The following is a 20,712-nucleotide window of genomic DNA, read 5'->3' as shown; positions in this document are numbered from 1 at the left end:
TGGAATGGGATGTTAACTTATTTGAACATTACTTCTGCTCCTTTGGTCCATTCTCTAGGATTAGGTTAATATGAAGTGAAATGATCTGAAAAAAATTAAAAACAAGGAGAAGAATGCATGAAGAACTGGGTGACTATGAACTAAGCTGAGTAGGTGGAAAGCAGTGCAACAATAACCAAAGGAGGGGAAAAGCTACTTAAAAATAAAATAAATAGCTAATACTGAGTGCTTAAGACGTGCCAGGCATGTACAAAGTGCCTTTGTGCGATGACATACTTTATTTAAACTTGGCCACAGGGCCAGATGTGAGGCTCCTGGGCACAGGGCCTGCCCCGAGCTCAGCCCCGGCCAGCCTAGGGTCTCCTGGGTGCTACCAGCCCTGGAGGACAGAGCCATTGCTGAGATTGCCAGGAGCCCAGCCTCGGGGTTAGGGGCTGGGCCCAGACCCTGGCCGTGGCGATGGTGAGGTTCAGCATGCCGGGCAGGCAGCCCGAGTGCGGCTCCCTGTGCCCAGGCCAGCCGGGGCCAGGACTGTGCCTTGGCCTGGGGCCCGGGGTAGCAGGGCCGAGGGCAGGAGAGCTCATCTGTCTGACTCTGCCCTGGAGCTTGGTCACCAGCGTCCCGGTTCAGAGCTCCCTTCACCTGGCTGCCTGAGGGACCCAGGCCCCGGCCCCAGAGGCGGACAGACGCCTTGGGGGAGAGGCGCCGGTCCCGAAGAGCCACATCGGGCAGCGCGATCTTTATCAGTGACTGGCCGTGTAGATGGGCGGGAGCTGCTGGCCGGTGGAGGGGCAGCAGGGTTCTGTGCCCACTGCCGGTAGTTCTGGGGGATGTAGCCCGGGCGCTGGGCACTGACAGGTGTGGCACGTAGTCAGACGCGCGCCACAGCGGCTCCTCTCCGAATTGGTGGCTGTGGATCACTGGGGGGCCAGGACCTGGGTCACCTGCTGGCCCCGCCTCCTGGCCCCAGGCGGTCTCACTCTAGCCCCTGGGTCGCATGCCCTGGCCCAGGATCACCGTACTCCTTGCTGCATGGGTCTGTCTTCCCACAGCAGCGCGCAGGGGCCCCTGTACTGCGTGGGGATGATGCCGTCTACCAGGCCGTCTCCCGGAGACGCTGGGTGTAGGCTGCGGGGTAGGGGTCAGGGGTCATCTCTGCACCTCTGGGCCTCACCCTCCCCTCGAGGAGGGCCTGGTGCCAGGGCGGGTGGGGCCGGGCGCTCACCCGAGGGCATGCTGCGCTCCCGGGGGCTGTGGCATCCGCGCCTGCGGACATAAGCCTAGAGGTACGGGCTGTCCAGAGCCCCCGAGGGAGAGTGTTCCAGGCTTCTCGGGGGTCCGAGCTGGTCTGGCCCGTGTACCACTGCGGGCCAGCCGCGTCGCGTCCCATGGGCGTGTACTTCCAGCGCATCGCCGGCGTCTGGAGGGGCCCCTCCTGGGACAGGAAGTCATTGCTGAGGGCGGGGGTGGGAGGAGAGAGATTGAGTTTTCGGACCCCCTGCCCTCCCCGGGCCTCTTCATCCCCTTCGCCAGCGCTGAGGGTGCAGAAGCCTGGCCTGAGGTGCGGGGAGCCTCGTCTGTCATTCAGTACTGGACACCCTCACACCCAGGCTGGCAGAGGGTGGGAGGCTGACCCCTTGTAGCCCCTCCTCTCTGCCACATCCTCCCCGACCCCCAGGACCCCCTAAACATTGCATCTTTTCTTGCCTCTGCAAAGTCCTTTGCCCAGCTTCCCAGACCTGCAGGCCCTTTCCTCCAGGAAGCCCCCCTGGCCTGGAGGTGCACCAGGAGGACGTGGTCTCAGCTGTGGCTGAGTGAATGGCGCTGGCTTCACCGTCATTGGTCTGGCCTGGGAGCCATGGGCTGGCGACACAGGGAAAGTGTGTGGGGAGCCCAGGCTCCCAGGAGACCTTCAGGGAGCTCTTGCACCATCACCACCTGCCCAGTCATGGGAGCCAGCTGGGAGTGAAGACAAGCTCACATTTAAAGGAGAAACTATGCAGTTACACAGGAGTGCCTGTTCTGGGGGCCTCTGTTGCCAGAGCCCGTCCCAGGCTGAGAGCAACAGGAGGGCTTCCTCAAGGAGGAGGTGGCAGTGATGTGAGGTGGGACCCGCTTGTGCGAAGGCCCTGGGGCATCAGGGATGGTGTAAGGAACAGAGGCTGGCAGAGCAAAGAGGGAAATGGAAATAAGTACGCTAATGATGGCAAAAAATCCAACCTCAACCAGGTACCATTAAAACTAAAGCTATCCTTCCGGAACACCCTCGCAGCACCACTGCCCAAGAGACAGACATGGGCACGTGCTGTGCTTTGACCTGGTGAGCTCCCTACAGGGAGATGCCCCAGGGAATGAGGACGTGGCCCCAAGATGGTCCGAGCAGGGATGCTGATAAAACATTCTCCCCTGTGCCTATTTGGAGTTCTCACTCCGCACGGAAAACCAGAAACCCACGAGTCTCATAAGAGGTGGGCTCAGCCCCGGTGGTTCAGGGACACAGGTTTTAGGAAGTGGCCGCAGGCTGGGTTTGCCGCTTGCAGGGAGGGGAGTTTGGGGACCATCTGGGGTGCCCCACTCTTCTGAACTACAAAATGAGCCGAAACTACAAAATGCACCTGACTTGTAAAAAGGAATTAAAACAGTCTAAAATAACACACACACACACACACACACACACACACACAAATTTGACCACAAACTTAAGAATTAAACGCCACGTTTCTTTCTGTGCAAATGAAGAAACTGGCTTCCAAAGTTTGAAACGGCCATAATGTAATAAACCGAAACATTGTGTACTATTTTCACAACTGTTCGTTTTGATATGTATTTAATAAACATCTGCTGAATGAATGTCTCCGTGCAAATTCGCAGACATTATTTCGGAATCAGGTTCCCAATGTCAGAGCCCATCCCAGAAGAAACAGGATGAAGGTGAAGTTAAACTCCGCGGCTGCCTGCATCTTTCCATCCGAGACAGGAGGAGGCAGAAGGGGCTTGAGGCAGCAAGTGCGGTCACGCGACAGCACGTACTGCCACTCCCGTGCGAAGCGACCGTCAGGCTCTCTTCTAGCAAGCGGGACGCGACCCCGGAGCACCGGGTCCCGCGCGGGCGCCCCGCCGAGCACAGCGCGAAGCCGCGGTTCGCGGCCGCCGGACGCCCACTTCCGGGCGGCGGGCAAGAAGGGGCGTAACCATCTCAGCCCGGCGCCCCGCCCGCGGCCCCCAATCCCAGTACCCGCCGGCTGCGGGAGCCGGCGACCGGAAGAGGGAGCGCGCGCGATGGAGCTGCGGCGCCTCTGGCTGCTCTGCTGCTGCTACTGCTGCTGCCCCGGCGCCGCCCCGACCCCGCCGAGCGGCCGCAACCCTCCTGCCGCCTTCCGGGTACCGCGCTCCCCGGGGGCCCTTCCCGCCTGTCTGTCCCGGAAGGGGGAGGGGGACCTGAGCTCACCCCCGGGTCCCCTGTGCTTCCTGTCCCGGGGACGGGGGAGGAGGACCTGAGCTCACCCCCGGGGTCCCCTGTGCTTCCTGTCCCGGGGACGGGGGAGGGGGACCTGAGCGCACCCCCGGGTCCCCTGTGCTTCCTGTCCCGGGGACGGGGTAGGAGGACCTGAGCTCACCCCCGGGGTCCCCTGTGCTTCCTGTCCCGGGGACGGGGGAGGAGGACCTGAGCTCACCCCCGGGGTCCCCTGTGCTTCCTGTCCCGGGGACGGGGGAGGGGGACCTGAGCGCACCCCCGGGTTCCCCTGTGCTTCCTGTCCCGGGGACGGGGGAGGGGGACCTGAGCGCACCCCCGGGTTCCCCTGGGCTTCCTGTCCCGGGACAGAGGGGCCATCGGAGCGCCACCCCCGGGGTCGCCTGCGCGCAGTCCGGTGACGCGCCTGCGTTCCAGAGCTGGCGTGACGCGCGAGAGCCGTGCTGACCCACAGAGGGATCCTCCAAGAAAGATGTGCAGCTGCGGGTGACCACTGGCTACGTCCAAGGTGGCCCTGATTGGAAGGCGCACCCCCTTCTGGAGCCCCCGGGCGTCCTCGCCGCCTTCCCAAACTGCATTTCAAGGATGGGAACCAGAAGTAGGCGGAGAAACCTGCCCATCTTCCGGGGGCGGGGGGCGCCGGCCACCTCCTTCTGAAGTCGGAACTTTATCCGCACAGAGCCAGCCTTCAGCCAGCTCAGGGAATCCTGCCGGTTTCTGATTTTCCTGAACGCGGGCCCCTTGGACTAGCGCATACCCTGCAAGTTCCCCTGACTTGGTGGAGACCGATTTAGAGAAGGGGGAAGCATTTCATTTCCTTTTCAGATTATTTTGAAAAGGCTTGGTAATCTCAGATGCACGCCAGCATTAAAACTCAGGAACACACCAGTTAGCTCAGTATAAATAAGGTTTTTCCTGAAACCAAGCAAGCTGCAAGAGGTAATGATTTAGAGTTGGCCTCACTGTGTTCTGCTCAGTATATATCCGATACTGGGAGCCGTGGGCTGGGGACACAGGGAAAGTGTGTGGGGTCATGAGAGGTCATTATCATTTAAATCATTAGAGGTCATTATCATTTTTTAAGTTATCAAAGAAAATTCCTTCTTTCTTATTCAAAAGCAAGTATGAAATCAGTAATCCTGCTGCTTAGTGGAATTGCATTTGTTATTTTCCTGGTATTTTCTTGAGCTTTCCATGGGATTCTGTAGCGGTGCTCTCTCCTAATTCTCCTCGTCTCCCTGGACCTCCAGTGTTTAGGAAGTGCTAGCCTTGCCTGATTCTGTGCATTCTTGTTTTTTGCCCAAACCAAGATGTGTATTTTTATCGCCAATTTATTTCTCTAGCTTTCAAAACCAGAAGCACCGGTATAATCGCTTAAGATCAAAGTTTTTGTCCTGTATTCCATTCCTGCCCTGAGCTTGGAGGCATATGGTGGTGAACTAACACCTTAGGGGAAAAATAATCAATCCCACCCATACCGCTAATGTATTCATTGACTGAAGAAATAAAAGCACTGCCATACTTCTCAAAAATAAAAAAATTGAGGATTGAAGTCACAAGGAGGCCAGAGTAATGAATATGTATTTTAAACCTATGTTATTTATATAATTTATACATATATATGTATTCACTCATATCGTATAGTTACTCATACTAGAGGCCATACCCAGGAGATGATGTCTAGAAAATACAGCTCCTCTCTGGTTCTGCAAGGGTGCATGCCAGGAGGTAGACAGTTGTAAGCAGACAAGGGCAGAGTGAGGAAGATTCTCAGTTAAGTTTAAAAACCTTGAGCTGAGAAAGCCCGAAAGATGTTCAAAGCAATTGCTCCCAGTGGGAGTTTAGTTCTTGAGATGGGGGCCCGGAAGGGAGAGCAACGAGGGCTTCTGTCCACACTTGCTGGACACTGTGTTTGAACCTAGACAGCTGTTTGGACCTGGGGCAGAGCTGGACGTGAGCAGATAGAAAGGGCCTTGCTTGCTGGGTACCCACAAGCATTGGGAAGCACCCCTCTGGCCTGGCAAGATGGATTAAAATGTGTTGTAACTGACAGTATAACTCTGCAAAGCTTTATCTCTTTAAAATTATGTCAGGGCTTCCCTGGTGGCGCAGTGGTTGAGAGTCCGCCTGCCGATGCAGGGGACACGGGTTCGCGTGCCCCGGTCCGGGAAGATCCCACATGCCGCGGAGCGGCTGGGCCCGTGAGCCATGGCCGCTGAGCCTGCGTGTCCGGAGCCTGTGCTCCGCAGCGGGAGAGGCCACAGCAGTGAGAGGCCCGCGTACCCCCAAAAAATAAATAAATAAATAAATAATACAAATAAAATAAAATCATGTCTAATTAGGAATTGGTTAAGTTGAGATTCTCTGTTTACCCATCGGGGTAAATTATTTACAGGTTCTAGAAAATTCCCTGGCTCCATAATCAACTTAAAACGAAAAAAAAGTTTAAAAATTAAAATAGAGTTATAAAGTGCTCTGTGTTGTGCTAGAGAGAATGGAGAGGTTTTAGGGTGAAAAGCGGACAAATGTTGAACTAGGAGCTGTAGTCTTTGGATCTTGGTATGTTATTTAGGGAGAGCAAAGAGGTGTCCTCTTGTTTGCAAATGCATTGATGACTGCCTAGTGGCTGCCCAAAACCCAGTGGAAAGGTGTTTAGGGAACTGCTGACACAGTTAGAGAAAGGATCTGATTGATTAGTGATGTTTTTCACCGTCATGGGTTCATGGTGAAAGGTTTTGTCATCCCTGCCTTACGGGGTTTCCTGAGTTCCCCGGGAATATTCCTTGAGCGGATGTCAGGTGGCACCTATGATACTTGTACACAAACCGACACTTCGTTATTGTTGGGTGAAGACCAGGCTCCTCCTGGGATGATTATGTGATGCCTCACAGGATAAGTGACTGGGGAAGGAGGGACAACAGCCGCCCCTCTGCCCTTTCACTTCTTAGAAGCTTCTGGTGCTCAGGAATCCCCTGCCGTTGGGTTCAGCCTGTTTTTTGTGCTACAGCCCAGGCGTGGACTGACATTTGCTGAGGCTCCCTGTCTGACCACAGAGCAGCTGGTCTTCTGACCCCTGTGGGAGACCACAGACCCAATAAGGGAACCAGTAAAAGTTGCATGTTCTCACCTCAGAAAAATATTTGTATACCAATGCACATGTGATTTTGCTTAAAATTTCAGAAGCTCCACCTTAAAAATTCTTGCCTCGATGATTACATGCTCTGTTTTTAAACAATAAAATTATGTGTACTTTGAGGCATGTTTGTTTACGTATAAATAGAAGGTCATTTTACAATGAATGATCCTAATGAATGAACCACAGATGTTTGCTGTAAACAGCCTCTGAAGATCTGGATTATTTCCTCCCAATAAACTTTATCCAGAATGCTTTAAATTGCAATTTCTATCTAACAGAAACATTAAGAGGTGAAATTGATGTAAGACATTGTGGTTCGGGCGGCAATTTCTAATGGCTCTAGCTTCATGCCTACACTGCCAAAATGAAAATATACCAGAAACTTGAAATCTTGGGTCAGAATTGGTTCAGTCATTCGTTCATCTGTCCATCCGTTTATCCAGTACTTTAACATCTGCCATGTATAACAAGATAGTCTAGGTTTTCTGACTAATTCAGCAGGGAATAAGACACAAATGGATTCTGTTCGAAGTTGGCCTCTGATTGAAATAGGCACTTCATAGATTCTTTCCATCAGGTTGATGAAGTTTCTTTTCATTCACTGCTGAGAGTTTCTATCATGAAAGGATTATGAACTGTTAAGTGCTTTTTCTGCGTCTATTGAAAATACCATATAGTTTTCCTTCCTCTTTCATTCCACTAATATGGTGTATTATGTTCATTGATTTTCAGATGTTAAACCAACGTAGTCTTTTTAAATGGCCCTCACTTGGTCACGATGTATTGTCTTTCTTATAAATTGTTGAATTTGATTTGCTAATATTTTCTTAGGGATTTTACATCTATAGTCATATAGTCATGAGGGCTATTGGTGTGTATTTCTCTTTCTTTGAGATGTTTTTGTCTGGTTTTGGGATCAAGGTTATACTGGCCTTATAAAATTAGTTGCAAAGAGTTCCCTTCGCCTTTGTTTTCTCAAAGAATGTGCGTACAATTGGTATTGGTGTTGGTATTTCATTTTTAATTGTATAGAATTCACCAATGAAGCCATCTCGGCCTGGAGTTTTCTTTGTGGAGTAATTTTCAGTTAGGAATTTAATGCCTTTCCTTGATAAAAAGCTGCTCAAGTGTTCTGTTTCTCTTGTATCCAGATTTGGTAATGTGTGTCTTCCAAAGAGTTTGTCCGTTTCACATAGGTTGTCAAACTTATTGGCCTCAAGTGGTCAGAATGTGATTCTTCTAGTGCCTGACATGTCTGTAGTGGCCCTTGTTTCATTTCTGATATTGGTGATTTGTGTGTCTTCTCTTTCTTCCTTTGCTCTATCCCAGGAGTCAGGACTGAGAGAGGAAGTCGGGGAGGGTCAGGGAGTGTGTCTGCAGCATCTCTGAGCTGAGAGAAGGGGAGAGGGCAGGGTACCCTAGACACCCCGCAGGCCAGGGGAGGGTAGGAGGCCATGGGGACACACAAATCCCAAACCAGTCTTCAGTGGAGGCCCTTCCCCAGTAGGCCGGCCGAGTGCTTAGTCATGGCCTGGGTGCAGCCTGTGAGCACCAGGGCCTCCCTCCCTGCAGTCCTGGCAATTCAGATTCAGGGGGTAAGCCCCCTGTGGATGGTCTGTGAGGCCCATCCTCTTGGCTGCAGCGGGCTTTCCTGTACATCCATAAAGGTCCTACCTTCTCAGGCCTTCCCTCATCCCTCCAGCTCGCAACAGTGGCCAGTAGATGCTTATAGGATGAAGGAAGCCGCTGAACTCCTCAGCAGTTTGCAGTCGCTGGCTTAGATTTGTCACACGGCCTCTACTCACACTTGCTTTGCATTTCAGTTCTGTTAATAGATTTTTACATCTCCTTTCCAAATTATATTCAAAGGCTTGCTTCATCAAGATTATCTTTAAATGTCTACAACTCAATAACTGTTGATCATTTCATTGATTAAAAATCGTTCCAGGCATGCTCAATAAGGAAAAAATAAGATTATGATAAGTCCCAGGAATAATTTCCTTGAAAACAAACAGCTTATGCCATTTGCAGCAACATGGATGGGCCTAGAGATTATCATACTAGGTGAAATAAGTCAGAGAGAGAAAGACAAATACTGTGTGATATCGCTTGTATGTGGAATCTAAAAAAATGATGCAAATGAACTTACTTACAAAACAGAAATAGACCCACAGACATAGAAAACAAACTATGGTTACCAAAGAGGAAAGGGGCGCAAGGGATAAATTAGGAGTTTGGGATAAACATATACACACTACTGTGTATAAAATAGATAACCAACAAGGACCTACTGTATAGCACAGAGAACTATACTCAATATCTGTTAATAACCTATAATGGGAAAGAATCTGAAAAAGAATAGATATGTAAAAAAAAAAAAAGCTTAGCACTATCAAGGGCATGACGTATATAAAATGTAATTATGCATATATTCAACAACAAATATTAATTAAGCATCTGTTGTGTGCCAGGTGTGTGCTCAGTGAGGGGAACACAGTAGCGAATAAGACAGACCAGCCTGGCCCTCATTTTGCTTATATGTTTATGGGACAGACACGCAATAAACACGTAAGTGCACAAGCAAGTACAGAATAGCTAGAGCTGGAAACTTACCAAATGGTGGTCTCCTGAAGTTTTATTTATCGCACACAGCTGGTTAGAAGTAGGAAATTGAGGCATGTTCATATAAAAGACAAGCCTAAGATTATTATCACAGATCTCAAAGCTGAGGAATCTGTCAACAATGGTCCGATTTTCCCTTTGGAAAGACAAGCCAGGCGATCTTCCTGGGACATTTCCAGGATTGCATCTCTTTCCCAAAGGCTTTTTACCCAAAATGAAACAGAGACCTCTATAAAGCTCAAGAAGAATCAGATTTATTGATTCATTAGTTACTTACTCCTTTTTTTGTGCTTTATTAGTTGTGCTGGGAAATACGGAGATAAAGAAGACAGTCTTCCCAGATTCATAGTTGTTGGATCACATGCATACTCTTTGGCGACAATTCCCACTAGTGTCTAGTGTTTATTTGCAATTTATTTTATTTTTTCCACTATGTTAAATAACCATATATTTAGTGCTTTCAACATGCTTAGTAAAGAGGAATTATAAATGGTTATCCATTTATAATTCCTGGGACATTATTTTCCCAGCTTCAAAAATTACTCCTGAAGTCAGATAATATTTTTAATACAAAACATTTATAAAACTAATCTGATTATCTTAGGTGACCTTCCATCATGATCTGCAGGAAATAAATCAAGCTTTAACTTTTGCATCTGAAAGCTATCTCCAAGTAAGTTATATGCAGATTGCTCTGGAAAGTTAACATGGGTGATGTAAATGAGTGTGCTTTTTTTCCTTTTAGGAAAGTCTTAATAGACATCGATACTTGAATTCTTTATTTCCTGGTGAAAACTCCACTGCCGTCTATGGAATAAATCAGTTTTCTTATTTGTTCCCTGAAGAGTTTAAAGGTATGGTGCGATGGGGCTATTAGTTAATTAGTTTCCTGACTTTAATTTGTTTCCTTAACTTTTGAGAATTGTTCAATTGTGAAGCTAGTGAATTGAGTAATACTTAATATTTATTAAATGCTTAATAAGTGTCAAGCATGTACCTGGTGCTGACAGTTAGAAAAATAAATCCATGGTCACTCTCTTCTAATTATTGCTTAAGAACTAAATACCGTAAATATAGACATTTCCACGTGGCTCTGAGGGCTGATACCTCATCTCTCCTCCAGTTTTCTGTGCTGTTTCTATTCAAGACACCCATGGTTCCATGGGTTGTGATAAAACAAATGATGTCAGTTACACTCATCTTTTTTTGACCTGCTTCAATCAAACACGTCATTTTATGTGACAGCCCCGGCCCTATTGGAGGGATTCTCATCTTTGTAGCTTTCGGCTAATCCATTTCATGTATGGAAAAGCACAAAAGGCAGACTTTATCAGAAACTCCACTGTTTCTGTTGAAACGTCCCTCCAAAAGGAATCCCTGTAATATAACGTTGGTTGCCTTTTCTTTTCATGTGTATCCTCAGCTATTTATTTACGAAGCAGACCTTCCAGTTTTCCCCGGTTTCTGGCGGACGTGCACACATCCATCTCCAACCTGTCTTTGCCGTTAAGATTTGACTGGAGGGACAAGCACGCCGTCACCCCAGTGAGGAACCAGCAGACAGTACGTTTGTTTTCTTTTCCTTTTTGGTCAGTGTCTTAGTCACTCTTGAGGTCAAGTTCGATCAAACTTGTAAAGGAGCCATCACTGCTCTAGGTGGAAGGACACCCCAATCATCAAAAAATGGCAAAGGCCAGGAGAACCCCTGGTGGGGGAGACGGATGTCAGGCCGGGCTCTCACTCTGGAGGTGAGCTCTGTGGGCGCCCCTCCCTGGCTGCCTAGCCCCCTTATCACGGTCCCCAAGCCTCTGCAGAACAGCCGGGGGAAGGCTGGAGGAGGTGAACTTGACCACTGACGCTTGAGCCGTTCACCCCCCCCCCGTGCTTCCCGGCCTCTTGGGTTCATCCCCTGAACTCCCTCAGAAACCCTACCTCCATCCCCACCCCTACAGGATCGCACACTTTGTACCTGTGATCCTTGAAAGTGCAGTCAGTTCTGCTGGAATGTGACATAGACGTTCCTAGAAATCACCAACTCTGCAAAATCAGGCAGTGAAAATGAGAGGGAGTATAGAAGAAATGAGGTTAGACTCAGCGCTGAAAACTTCGTGACACTAGAAAAGGACAGGGAACTAGTAAAGGTGGCAGTGCGGTTTTACATGCGTCAAATAATAACGGAGTGCATAAGTCCTGCAGCAAATGCAGCCGTTTACCACCCTGCGATATCACTTATATGTGGGATCCAAAATATGGCACAAATGAGCTTATCCATGAAACAGAAACAGACTCACAGACATAGAGAACAGACTCGTGGTTGCCAAGGGGGAGGGGGTGGGGGAGGGATGGAGTGGGAGTTTGGGGTCAGCAGATGCAGACTAGTCCATATATAGAATGGATAAACAACGAGGTCCTACTGTACAGCACAGGGAACTACATTCAATGTCCTGTGATAAACCATCACGGAAAAGAAGATGAAAAAGTATACATATGTATAACTGAGTCATTTGCTGCACAGCAGAAATTAACACATCATTGTAAATCAACTGTACTCAATAAAAACAAATTTTAAAAATGCAGCCATTTACCTTGCAGAAGTCCTGAGTGTGCCTGTGAAGATCACCTGAAATCAGAGGGAAAGCGGGACCCCAGATGTGGGTAGGCATGCTCATTCACGAGGCGAGCCATCTCTCCGGCAGACGTTGGAGGGCAGATGCGCTTGCCCCGCACCCCCGCTGGGCACGGGGATGTCCACTGACCTGGGAAAGTTGGTGCCTAACCCCAGGGATGCTGTACAGTGAAAATGAGAGGGAGTATAGAAGAAATGAGGTTAGACTCAGCGCTGCACGTTGGTACACACCTTAGAGGCAAGCCACCTGTACAGTGAACTGGCTCGTTTTTTTTTTTTTTAATGTATGTTACTGAGGTATAGTTCATTTACAATGTTGTGTTAATTTCTGCTGTACAGCAAAGTAACTCTCATATATATATATATATATATATATATATATATATATATATTCTTTTTCATATGCTTTTCCATGATGGTTTATCACAGGATGCTGAATATAGTTCCCTGTGCTGTACAGGAGGACCTTGTTGTTTATCCATCCTATACATACTAGTTTGCATCTGCTAATCCCCAACTCCCAATTCTTCCCTCCCCCATCCCCTCCCCCTTGGCAACCACAAGTCTGCTCTCTCTGTCTGTGCAGACTCGTTTTTTAAAAAGACCATCAGTTCAAGTGTTTTCCCAGTCTCTAAAATTCACTTTTATTTTGCATCGTCTAACCTGCAGTACTGATACTACCAATTTACCTTTAATGAATAACTAGATTTCGATGCTTACAAGAGAATTTTGGGTTTCGTTTCCTTTTTTCAACTAGAAAGTCGACGGGATCAGCGTTTATATTCTGTGGGCCTCCAGACTGTGCTCACTTGATTTGATCATCTGAGATATTAGAGATGTTGGCAGACTTGACTTGCACGTTATTTGATAGTAAGTACTGTCCTGTTTCTGTCCCTGGCAGTGCGGCGGATGCTGGGCCTTCACCGTGGTAGGAGCAGTGGAGTCCGCGTGCGCCATAAAAGGGCAGCCTTTGGAGGCACTGAGTGTCCAGCAGGTCATAGACTGTTCATACAACAACTACGGCTGCAACGGAGGGTCCCCGCTCAACGCTTTGAACTGGCTCAATAAGGTGACTAGGTCCACAGCCTTTTAAGCTGCTAGTTTAATGTGCGTTCAGAATTCACAGACCATCTACTCTCATTTACTAAATAATGTTTTCAGGGTCGGAAATGTAGCTAACCAGAGCTTGAGTTAATCAGAAGACTTCCCAGTGTGACCATATCCGGAAATAGAGTCTTTAGGAGGCTCTGGAGGTTAAATGAGGTCATAAGGTTGGACCCTGACCCGATCGGACTGTGACCTTATCGGAAGACGAGGAAGAGGACAGGAGCTCTGTCTGCCCTGTGAGGACACGGTGAGAAGGCGGCCGTCTGCAGAGCAAGGAGAGAGCTCTCCCCAGACGCTAACCCCACCAGCACCTTGACCTTAGACTTCCAGTGTCCAGAACGTGTGAAAATCAATTTCAGTGTTTTAAGCCAAAAAAAAAAAAAAGAGAGAGAGAATTGCTTCTGGGCAGGTCAGCCATCAATAGAGAAACCAAAGTGTGAAAAATCTTACCTGCAATCGGTGTTCAGAAAAATATTTATGTTTATTTCCTCACATTACTTAACAGATGCTTCTTTTTTTGCAGATGTGTGTCACGTGACTCACAAAGCTGAGAGCGTGTTCATTTCCGTAGAATTTCTGGGTGTTCAGGTTTACAGGGGATTAGCGGTCAGCTGATTGGGTGCTCTCTGTAGGCTCAGGGCTGAGCCCACGTTGCGCGTCAGTAGCTGGCATGGGGCTGCGCCCTGTCTCTCCCCCTTCAGAGGCTTCCCCAGCACTAAACACCCTCTGACGCTGTCCTAGGTCCAGCAGCAGTGGCGTGAAGCCAGCGATGAGGTGTCGTGAAAACCTGTCACGGCAGCGCTCCCCAAGCTCCAGGGCCCCCCTCTTACTCATTTGCTGTGTTTTGAGTCACCACACACCGGATGCTGATGCTCTGTACATGTTACGGGCAGCAGTAGGTAGAGCGTGTGCCCGCGCTCGCATAAGCCCTGCTCTCCGAAGGGGCAGGTTCGGCCCCGACGACCGTACGGTGTGTGGCATTTGCCAGGTGAATGGCAGCGAGAGAAGTGGATGGAAGGATGCTTGCGAGCACAGTGCAGGACCACTGCCCTGCCTGAGCCTCAAAGGCTCGGCAACCCAGAGCCAGAGCCGTGGAAGGAGAGCGGTGCACACGCCTGTACCCCCGGGAGAAGGAGAGCCGGGCCTTATCGTCCGATCGCCGGAGGTCCCGGGGCACGGAACACAGGAAACACAGGAGCCGAAGACAGAGAAAGACATTGAGTTTAATGTCTTTATAAAAGATGTCTAGGATGTCTTTATAAAACACCTAAAGCGTTCATTTAAGATTTTCATAACTCAAAGAATACCCACACGATGAAGGTGTGGCCCAGGCTGATCTTATTTTGACACGTGGTAATAAGTTCTATTTGATTTCTAACACAACCCTGTGACAGAGATAATTTTGGGTGCGCATTTTCTTTTAGATGCAAGTGAAGCTGGTGAGAGATTCAGAATACCCGTTTAAAGCCCAGAATGGTCTGTGCCGCTACTTTTCTGACTCACATTCTGGATTTTCAATCAAAGGTTATTCTGCCTATGACTTCCGGTAAGTGTCTCCCTCTGTTGTGGTTTCCTCTGTATCTCTTAATTTATTATCTATTGATTATTTGGAATGAATAAGTTGATTGACAGCATCACTGCCTACTCCGAATTGTTTTACAATGGACTTTTTACTGGAAATTGGTAATCAACGTGGAGGTCTATGTACGTTGTTTCTTAAATGTGATCTACTTTCTCCCACGTCATTACAAATAGAAACAACACACTTAAATTAACACCTTTAAATCCAGTTTAAAGTATAATTGACACTCACCACCTCTTACCAAGTTTAAGTGCCACACTTACCTTTAGCATATTTCAGTCTTACTCATGAATCAATAAAAGATTGCTCGGTGTAGACTCCAGCTAATGTCAAGCAGAGTCTACTTACCAAGAAGCATTTTTGAACACATTCTATGTTCCTTGCATTTCTCAAGTGATCAGCTGTAAGAAAAACGTGAAGTGAAGTTTTCATGTTAGAGGCAAGTAGGCAGAGCATATGAGAGCAGGTGACGTAGGCGCGATGGGGAGGCCGGGGAAGAGGACTTGTGTTGGGACCGGAAGGGTACAGTGACTTTGGACAGATTCAGGAGAAAATAATCATTTAAAAATTCTTTAAAAACACGTGAAAAACTCAGAGCTGGCTAGAGAACCATTACGACCATTTGATTTAGTGCAAAATAGGTGCTCAGGGATGAGAAGGAGAGCCATGCAGCGCCTGGCTTCATTTTTTACAGATACGAAGGGAGCTTGTCACAGCGTTTCGAAACAGAGGAAACAGAAAGATTAAAATCAATTCAGCTAAAGTGACAGACTGCCCAGCTACTTAGTAAATATAAAAGGATCTCTGGTCCAGATGGAGTCTCCCCCATGGGATCTGAAAGAAATCACGGGCGAACCTGGATCCTTGAGCAAAATGGAACCCTACTACGCCAGCATCCTTGCGTCCGAGGACGGCCAACGGTCCCCGGCTCCCATCTGCGGGCGGGGCTCTCGCCAGGCAGCCTCAGGCCCCGAGGGAAGGATGCACAGAATCCACGATAAACGGGCAGGGTCGCGGAGCACATCGCTCCCCACCTCCCTTGAGGGTGAAGTTCACGCACTTTCTAAACAAGCAAGTGCGTCTCTAAGCTGTCAGCTCCTGGAGAGTCTTAAGGGAAGGGTCTGCACACGAAGGAACTGCATCTTCAGAGTGTCATTAGAAAGGACTCAGGGCATCCCTTGTCATGAGTAGCAGACTGAAAAAGTTAGGAAGAGACAAAAGAATAATAGGCATTAGTCTGAGTCAGAGAGAGAGGGAGAGGGAGAGAATGCAAAGGTGACCGCTTGGGGCCTGAAGCAGGATTCCTCCAGCCCTTGGATTAGAAGGCAGAGGACCTTGTAAAATCCCTCACATTACAGCGAACAGTTAACTCTGAGAACATAGCGCCAAGCTCACTGCGTTAGACTCTGCAAGAAGAACTTCCTTTGATTTATTCATTTATTCATATATTTACTGAACCCTGTTTTAGGTTCTGGGGATTTGGCAGTGAACAAAACAGACAAAACAAAACAAAACAGACAAAAATCCTGTCCTCAGGACTATATTTTAGTGATAGAGACAAGAAATAAATGAAAGAAATAAAAGTACGCCTGGTCTGTTAGATGAAATAGCTTTAAAGAGAACAAAGCAGCAGTGAGGTGGAGAGGAGACATGGGAGGGGTGTACAGCCTCGGGAGAGGGTCCCTGAGGAGGTGACATTTGAGTGAAGACGTAACCCTGCAGATACCTGGGGAAACAGTGCTCCCAGCAGAAGGAACTGCACATGCAAAGGCCCTGAGGCAGACATGGGTCTGGCATAGTTAAAGAGCAGTAAGGACGCCAGTGTGACCGCCACGGAGAGAAGAACAAGACGGGCAAGTGATGAGGAGACAGGTCGTCAGTGATAACTTGAGCAGTGTTACAAGAGTGGCCTTAGACCTGGTGGAGACTAAAGCCCCACAGGGTATACTGAGGGATGTTTCTGAGGTTATACAGGAGAGCATCACAGGGGACTCCGGGACTTTTGCCCTGAAAGACTGAAAGGATGGAGTTGCCATGAATAGAGCTGGGAGAGTCTATGACAGAACAGAGAACATCAGATTTGTAGGAAGTGACCCCAGGAAGCGCCGGGAGGGGACTAGGGCATGAGACAGAGCGGGGAGAGCCATGTGTCCTCGGGACGCAAATTAGTTCTGAGGGTAACTCGGCCCTCAGTCCTACTGGGGGCCTCTGGGATGCAGGGCAGGATGTGTGTGTCAGGGATGATGTCCCGCCGCACTTGGTGCACATCGCCTCCCAGGATTCAGTAGCTGAGGGCGCAGCGGAGGTAGCAGTGGGACATGGGTTTGCTTTCCAGGCTCTTGAGGGGAGAAGGGCCTCAGGCAGGAGCTGCAGGTCTCCTAGTGGGACCCTGGCTGCCCGGCCACACCGCAGGGTAAGGGCCGGAGGGTGTGGGAAGGTCCCCAGGCGTCTGCTGTGACCCGGCGCTGGGCAAGCCCCTGCACTGGAATGTTACCGCTTCCACAGGAGGACGTGAGCCGCAGGGCCCGGTTAGAGCTCATGTCAGGCCAACTCTGAAGCTCATGCTTTTTCCCCGACCTCTATTTTTACGGTCATGCTCTCTTAGTTTTCGAGTAGTCTCAGACAACATCAGCCCAGGGCACAGCTACCAGCCAAACACTTCATAAAGTCTTGTGGTGACTCTAAAAAGATCTAAAAGAAAAAACCACACTGAGTCACAAAAGCAAAATGATCATTCGTACTCAGGCTGCATTCTGCATTTTTGCTCATCACACCTCAGGAGAAGCATCTCAGGAGTCAAACTAGGATATGAGCATTACTATTTAAATAAACAAAAGGGACAGATATCACATGGTATCACTTAGATGTGGGTTCTAATAAATGAAACAAAGGAACTTATTTACAAAACAGGAACACTCACAGACATAGAAAACAAATTTATGTTTACCAGGGGACAGGTGGCAGGGGGATAAATTAGGAGTTCGGGATTAACATATACACACTACTATATATAAAATGGATAACCAACAAGGACCTACTGTATAGCACAGGGAACTCTACTCAGTATTCTGTAATAACCTATGAGAAAAGAATCTGAAAAAGAGTGGATACTTGTATAGGTATAACTGAACCACTTTGCTGTACACCTGAAACTAACACAACATTGTATCAACTACGCTCTAATATAAAATAAAAGTTTTTTTAAATAAAATAAAATATTTATGGGTGAAACAAACAAACAAAAAGGGAAAGAACCTACTACATGTAACAAGAGACTGAAACACTAGGAGGCAGTGTACCACACTGAATTCTAGGGAGGCAGGGGTGCAAACCTACACACTTACCCAGCGTCTGTAACGGGTAGGACTCGCCTTAATCACCAAATCTGGATGACAGTAAAGATTAGGAGAATTCTTTGAAGGCTGCGAGATTTGTTATCTTACTGATGTGTAAAATTATTAGTAAGCTCATGGAACAAGGTCTGATAATATAGTAGTTCCATACTGGGCTAAAAATGGAAATAAAGATACTGTTCGGAGCATATCTTCACTTGTTTCCAGCCCACACTGCTCTGAAGGACAAGTGACCACAGTTCCGGGGCTAAATGGAGCCTTTCCCTGCTGGTCTAGGCCGTGGTGTGCGCTCCTATTTCCTATTTTCCAACAGCTGTGGAACCTCCCTCGTCCTGCCTCGAGCAGAGATTGTAACTAAATCGTCTCCGCCAGCCCACGGCGCTCGTCGCTCTCCGCGATCCGACAGCTTCTGCCCCCCCACCCCCGCCCTTCTCCGGTCCTCACACCGTCCCTGGAAGGTGTCGTTGATGTCCTGTATTCACTGTATAGCTTTTGTTACCTTTAAAAGGTGGCGGGACTCCCCTGGCGGTCCAGCGGTTAGGACTCCGCTTCCACTGCAGGGGGCACGGGTTCGAGCCCTGATCCAGGAAGATCCCGTGGGCCGCACGGTGCAGCAAAAAAAAATAAATTAATAAAACGGAAAAAATAAAAGGTGGAGGCGGGCTGCCCTGGTGGCGCAGCGGTTGAGAGTCCGCCTGCCGATGCAGGGGACGCGGGTTCGTGCCCCAGTCCGGGAGGATCCCACATGCCGCGGAGCGGCTGGGCCCGTGAGCCGTGGCCGCTGAGCCTGCACGTCCGGAGCCTGGTGTCCCACAGCCCTCCTGGGACTGCCAGTCTTCCAGACTTCTTTTAGCCTCCATCGATTAAGGCTTGATAATGGCAACCAAACCTACTCCTACCCATATACAGATTAAATAGATCACTTTTATAAAGTATTTTTACCTGAAAAACTAAACTTCTTAACCAAACATTTCCTCTTTTGGTAGTGACCGAGAAGACGAAATGGCAAAAGCACTGTTTACCCTGGGCCCTCTGATAGTGGTAGTAGATGCCGTGAGCTGGCAAGATTATCTGGGAGGCATCATACAGCATCATTGCTCTAGTGGAGAAGCAAATCACGCCGTTCTGGTAACCGGCTTCGATAAAACAGGTGAGTGCTGGTGAGATGTGACCAGTTGCTTTGCAGCTTGAACTCCAGCTTGACAAGTGATTGCCATCCTTTAAAACGCTGAAATTTGGTCCTATTACGTCTAAGTCCTCATGAGCTTTACAACTTTTCACTAAACTTCCAGGTGTACACGCCCTGCGGGTCCCACTGTCAATCTGGTAGATGCCTTGTTGAAATGACACTAAATTCCTGATCTAAATAATGGGCATTCTCCATCTGGAATGTTTAGGGTAACTGCTGGGAAAGAGAAGTGCTTATTTATTATTTCATCATACTTATCTAAGGATCCTTTTTTTTCTTTTTTTTCCTTTTTCTAAGTCCCTGGAAAAGGATGTGTGTTTTCATTTTCTGCAGCAACTGCGTTAAGTGAAATGAATTCAAACACATTTTCCATTGATTGGCGTGTGACACTAGTACTGATCAAGTTTACTTGGCTGGTTTGTTAGCAGTTCATTACATGTTTTATCTTTTTCTTAGAGCCACTGTACTTTTCAATAACTGAACTTTAAATAAACATTCTTTCACCACAAATATGTTCTCCAGGGTCTGTTTTACGTTTTTTTAGGAAGTACCCCATACTGGATCGTGAGGAACTCCTGGGGAACTTCCTGGGGCATAGACGGCTGTGTCCACATAAAAATGGGAGGAAACGTTTGTGGTGAGTCGTGAGTTGATATTCAAAACTCCAGGCTAAATGTCAAGGGAGAGACTGTGAATAGATTAAAATTATAGCCCATCCAGTCCACAGCGTGCGTCCCGGATGCTTAGATCACTTTTACAGTGAGAATTGTCATCCTTTAACTAATTGATGAAAATACAACGGTGCTTTTTATAAAAGACACAACTGTACACATTCATGCTTTTAAACGGAAGAGGGAGTGTAGTAAACACCAGTGTAATGAGCAAAACATTGTAAGACGTGGCGAAAATTCACCAAACTTAATTACTTCCAAAGCCAGAAAAAACTCCACTTAGGAGGCTGAGCTTTTCCAGGAATGTCTCCAATTCCAAATTTACTTTTTATAATTGTATTACTTTCCATTATTTTATGTATTACAACACCTTCTCTAGGATCACCAAGAATCACTTTTTCTTTGTATCAAAATGGGTGAAAATCTGAATATTAGGGTTGTTTCTGATTTAATATGCCCCTTGTCACCTACAAAATTCTAGCAAAAAGTTCTACTCACTGGAATTGAGAGGCTTAAAAGAATGGCAAACATGCTCTTTTGTTGAATAACACTTTTTAGTAATTAACAACAAACCAAATTAAAATAGCATTTAAGTATGTTAAACGTATTCTAAAATCCATATTCAAATTCTGTTCTAAAATTTTTGATCCAGAAAATCAGCGTATTTTCTGAATCAAGTTGGACCCAAACTATGCTGTGTATACAACTTTTTAAAAAATGTAGAACACCCCAGGCTGTGATATTTATGATAAAAGAGAGTTATGGATAGGCTTCGCTGGTGGCGCAGTGGTTGAGAGTCCGCCTGCCGATGCAGGGGATGCGGGTTCGTGCCCCGGTCCGGGAGGATCCCACGTGCCGCGGAGCGGCGGGGCCCGTGAGCCATGGCCGCTGAGCCTGCGCGTCCGGAGCCTGTGCTCCGCAGCGGGAGAGGCCGCAACAGTGAGAGGCCCGCGT

General features: G+C 48.0%; 1 protein-coding gene and 1 pseudogene across 1 annotated transcript in view; one reads left to right on the top strand and one right to left on the bottom strand.

Moving 5' to 3' along the window:
* Positions 1-743: 743 nt before the first annotated feature.
* LOC103077479 (uncharacterized protein C19orf71 homolog) lies at positions 744-1,840 on the bottom strand (annotated as a pseudogene).
* A 7,312-nt stretch (positions 1,841-9,152) lies between these two features.
* Positions 9,153-20,712, top strand: part of CTSO (cathepsin O) — a 12,740-nt gene continuing 1,180 nt past the window's right edge. The window contains exons 1-7 of the mRNA XM_007461872.1: positions 9,153-9,176; positions 9,976-10,084; positions 10,654-10,793; positions 12,758-12,925; positions 14,388-14,509; positions 18,885-19,048; positions 19,632-19,724. Of these exons, the coding sequence (XP_007461934.1) occupies positions 9,153-9,176; positions 9,976-10,084; positions 10,654-10,793; positions 12,758-12,925; positions 14,388-14,509; positions 18,885-19,048; positions 19,632-19,724 (820 nt within the window). The remainder of the gene's footprint in view (positions 9,177-9,975; positions 10,085-10,653; positions 10,794-12,757; positions 12,926-14,387; positions 14,510-18,884; positions 19,049-19,631; positions 19,725-20,712) is intronic.

The sequence above is a fragment of the Lipotes vexillifer genome, unplaced genomic scaffold (assembly GCF_000442215.2).
Source record: "Lipotes vexillifer unplaced genomic scaffold, Lipotes_vexillifer_v1.1 scaffold214, whole genome shotgun sequence".
Lineage (NCBI taxonomy): Eukaryota > Metazoa > Chordata > Mammalia > Artiodactyla > Lipotidae > Lipotes > Lipotes vexillifer.
The sequence above is the reverse complement of the archived record's forward strand: the minus strand, read 5'-3'. Positions and strand labels throughout refer to the sequence as shown.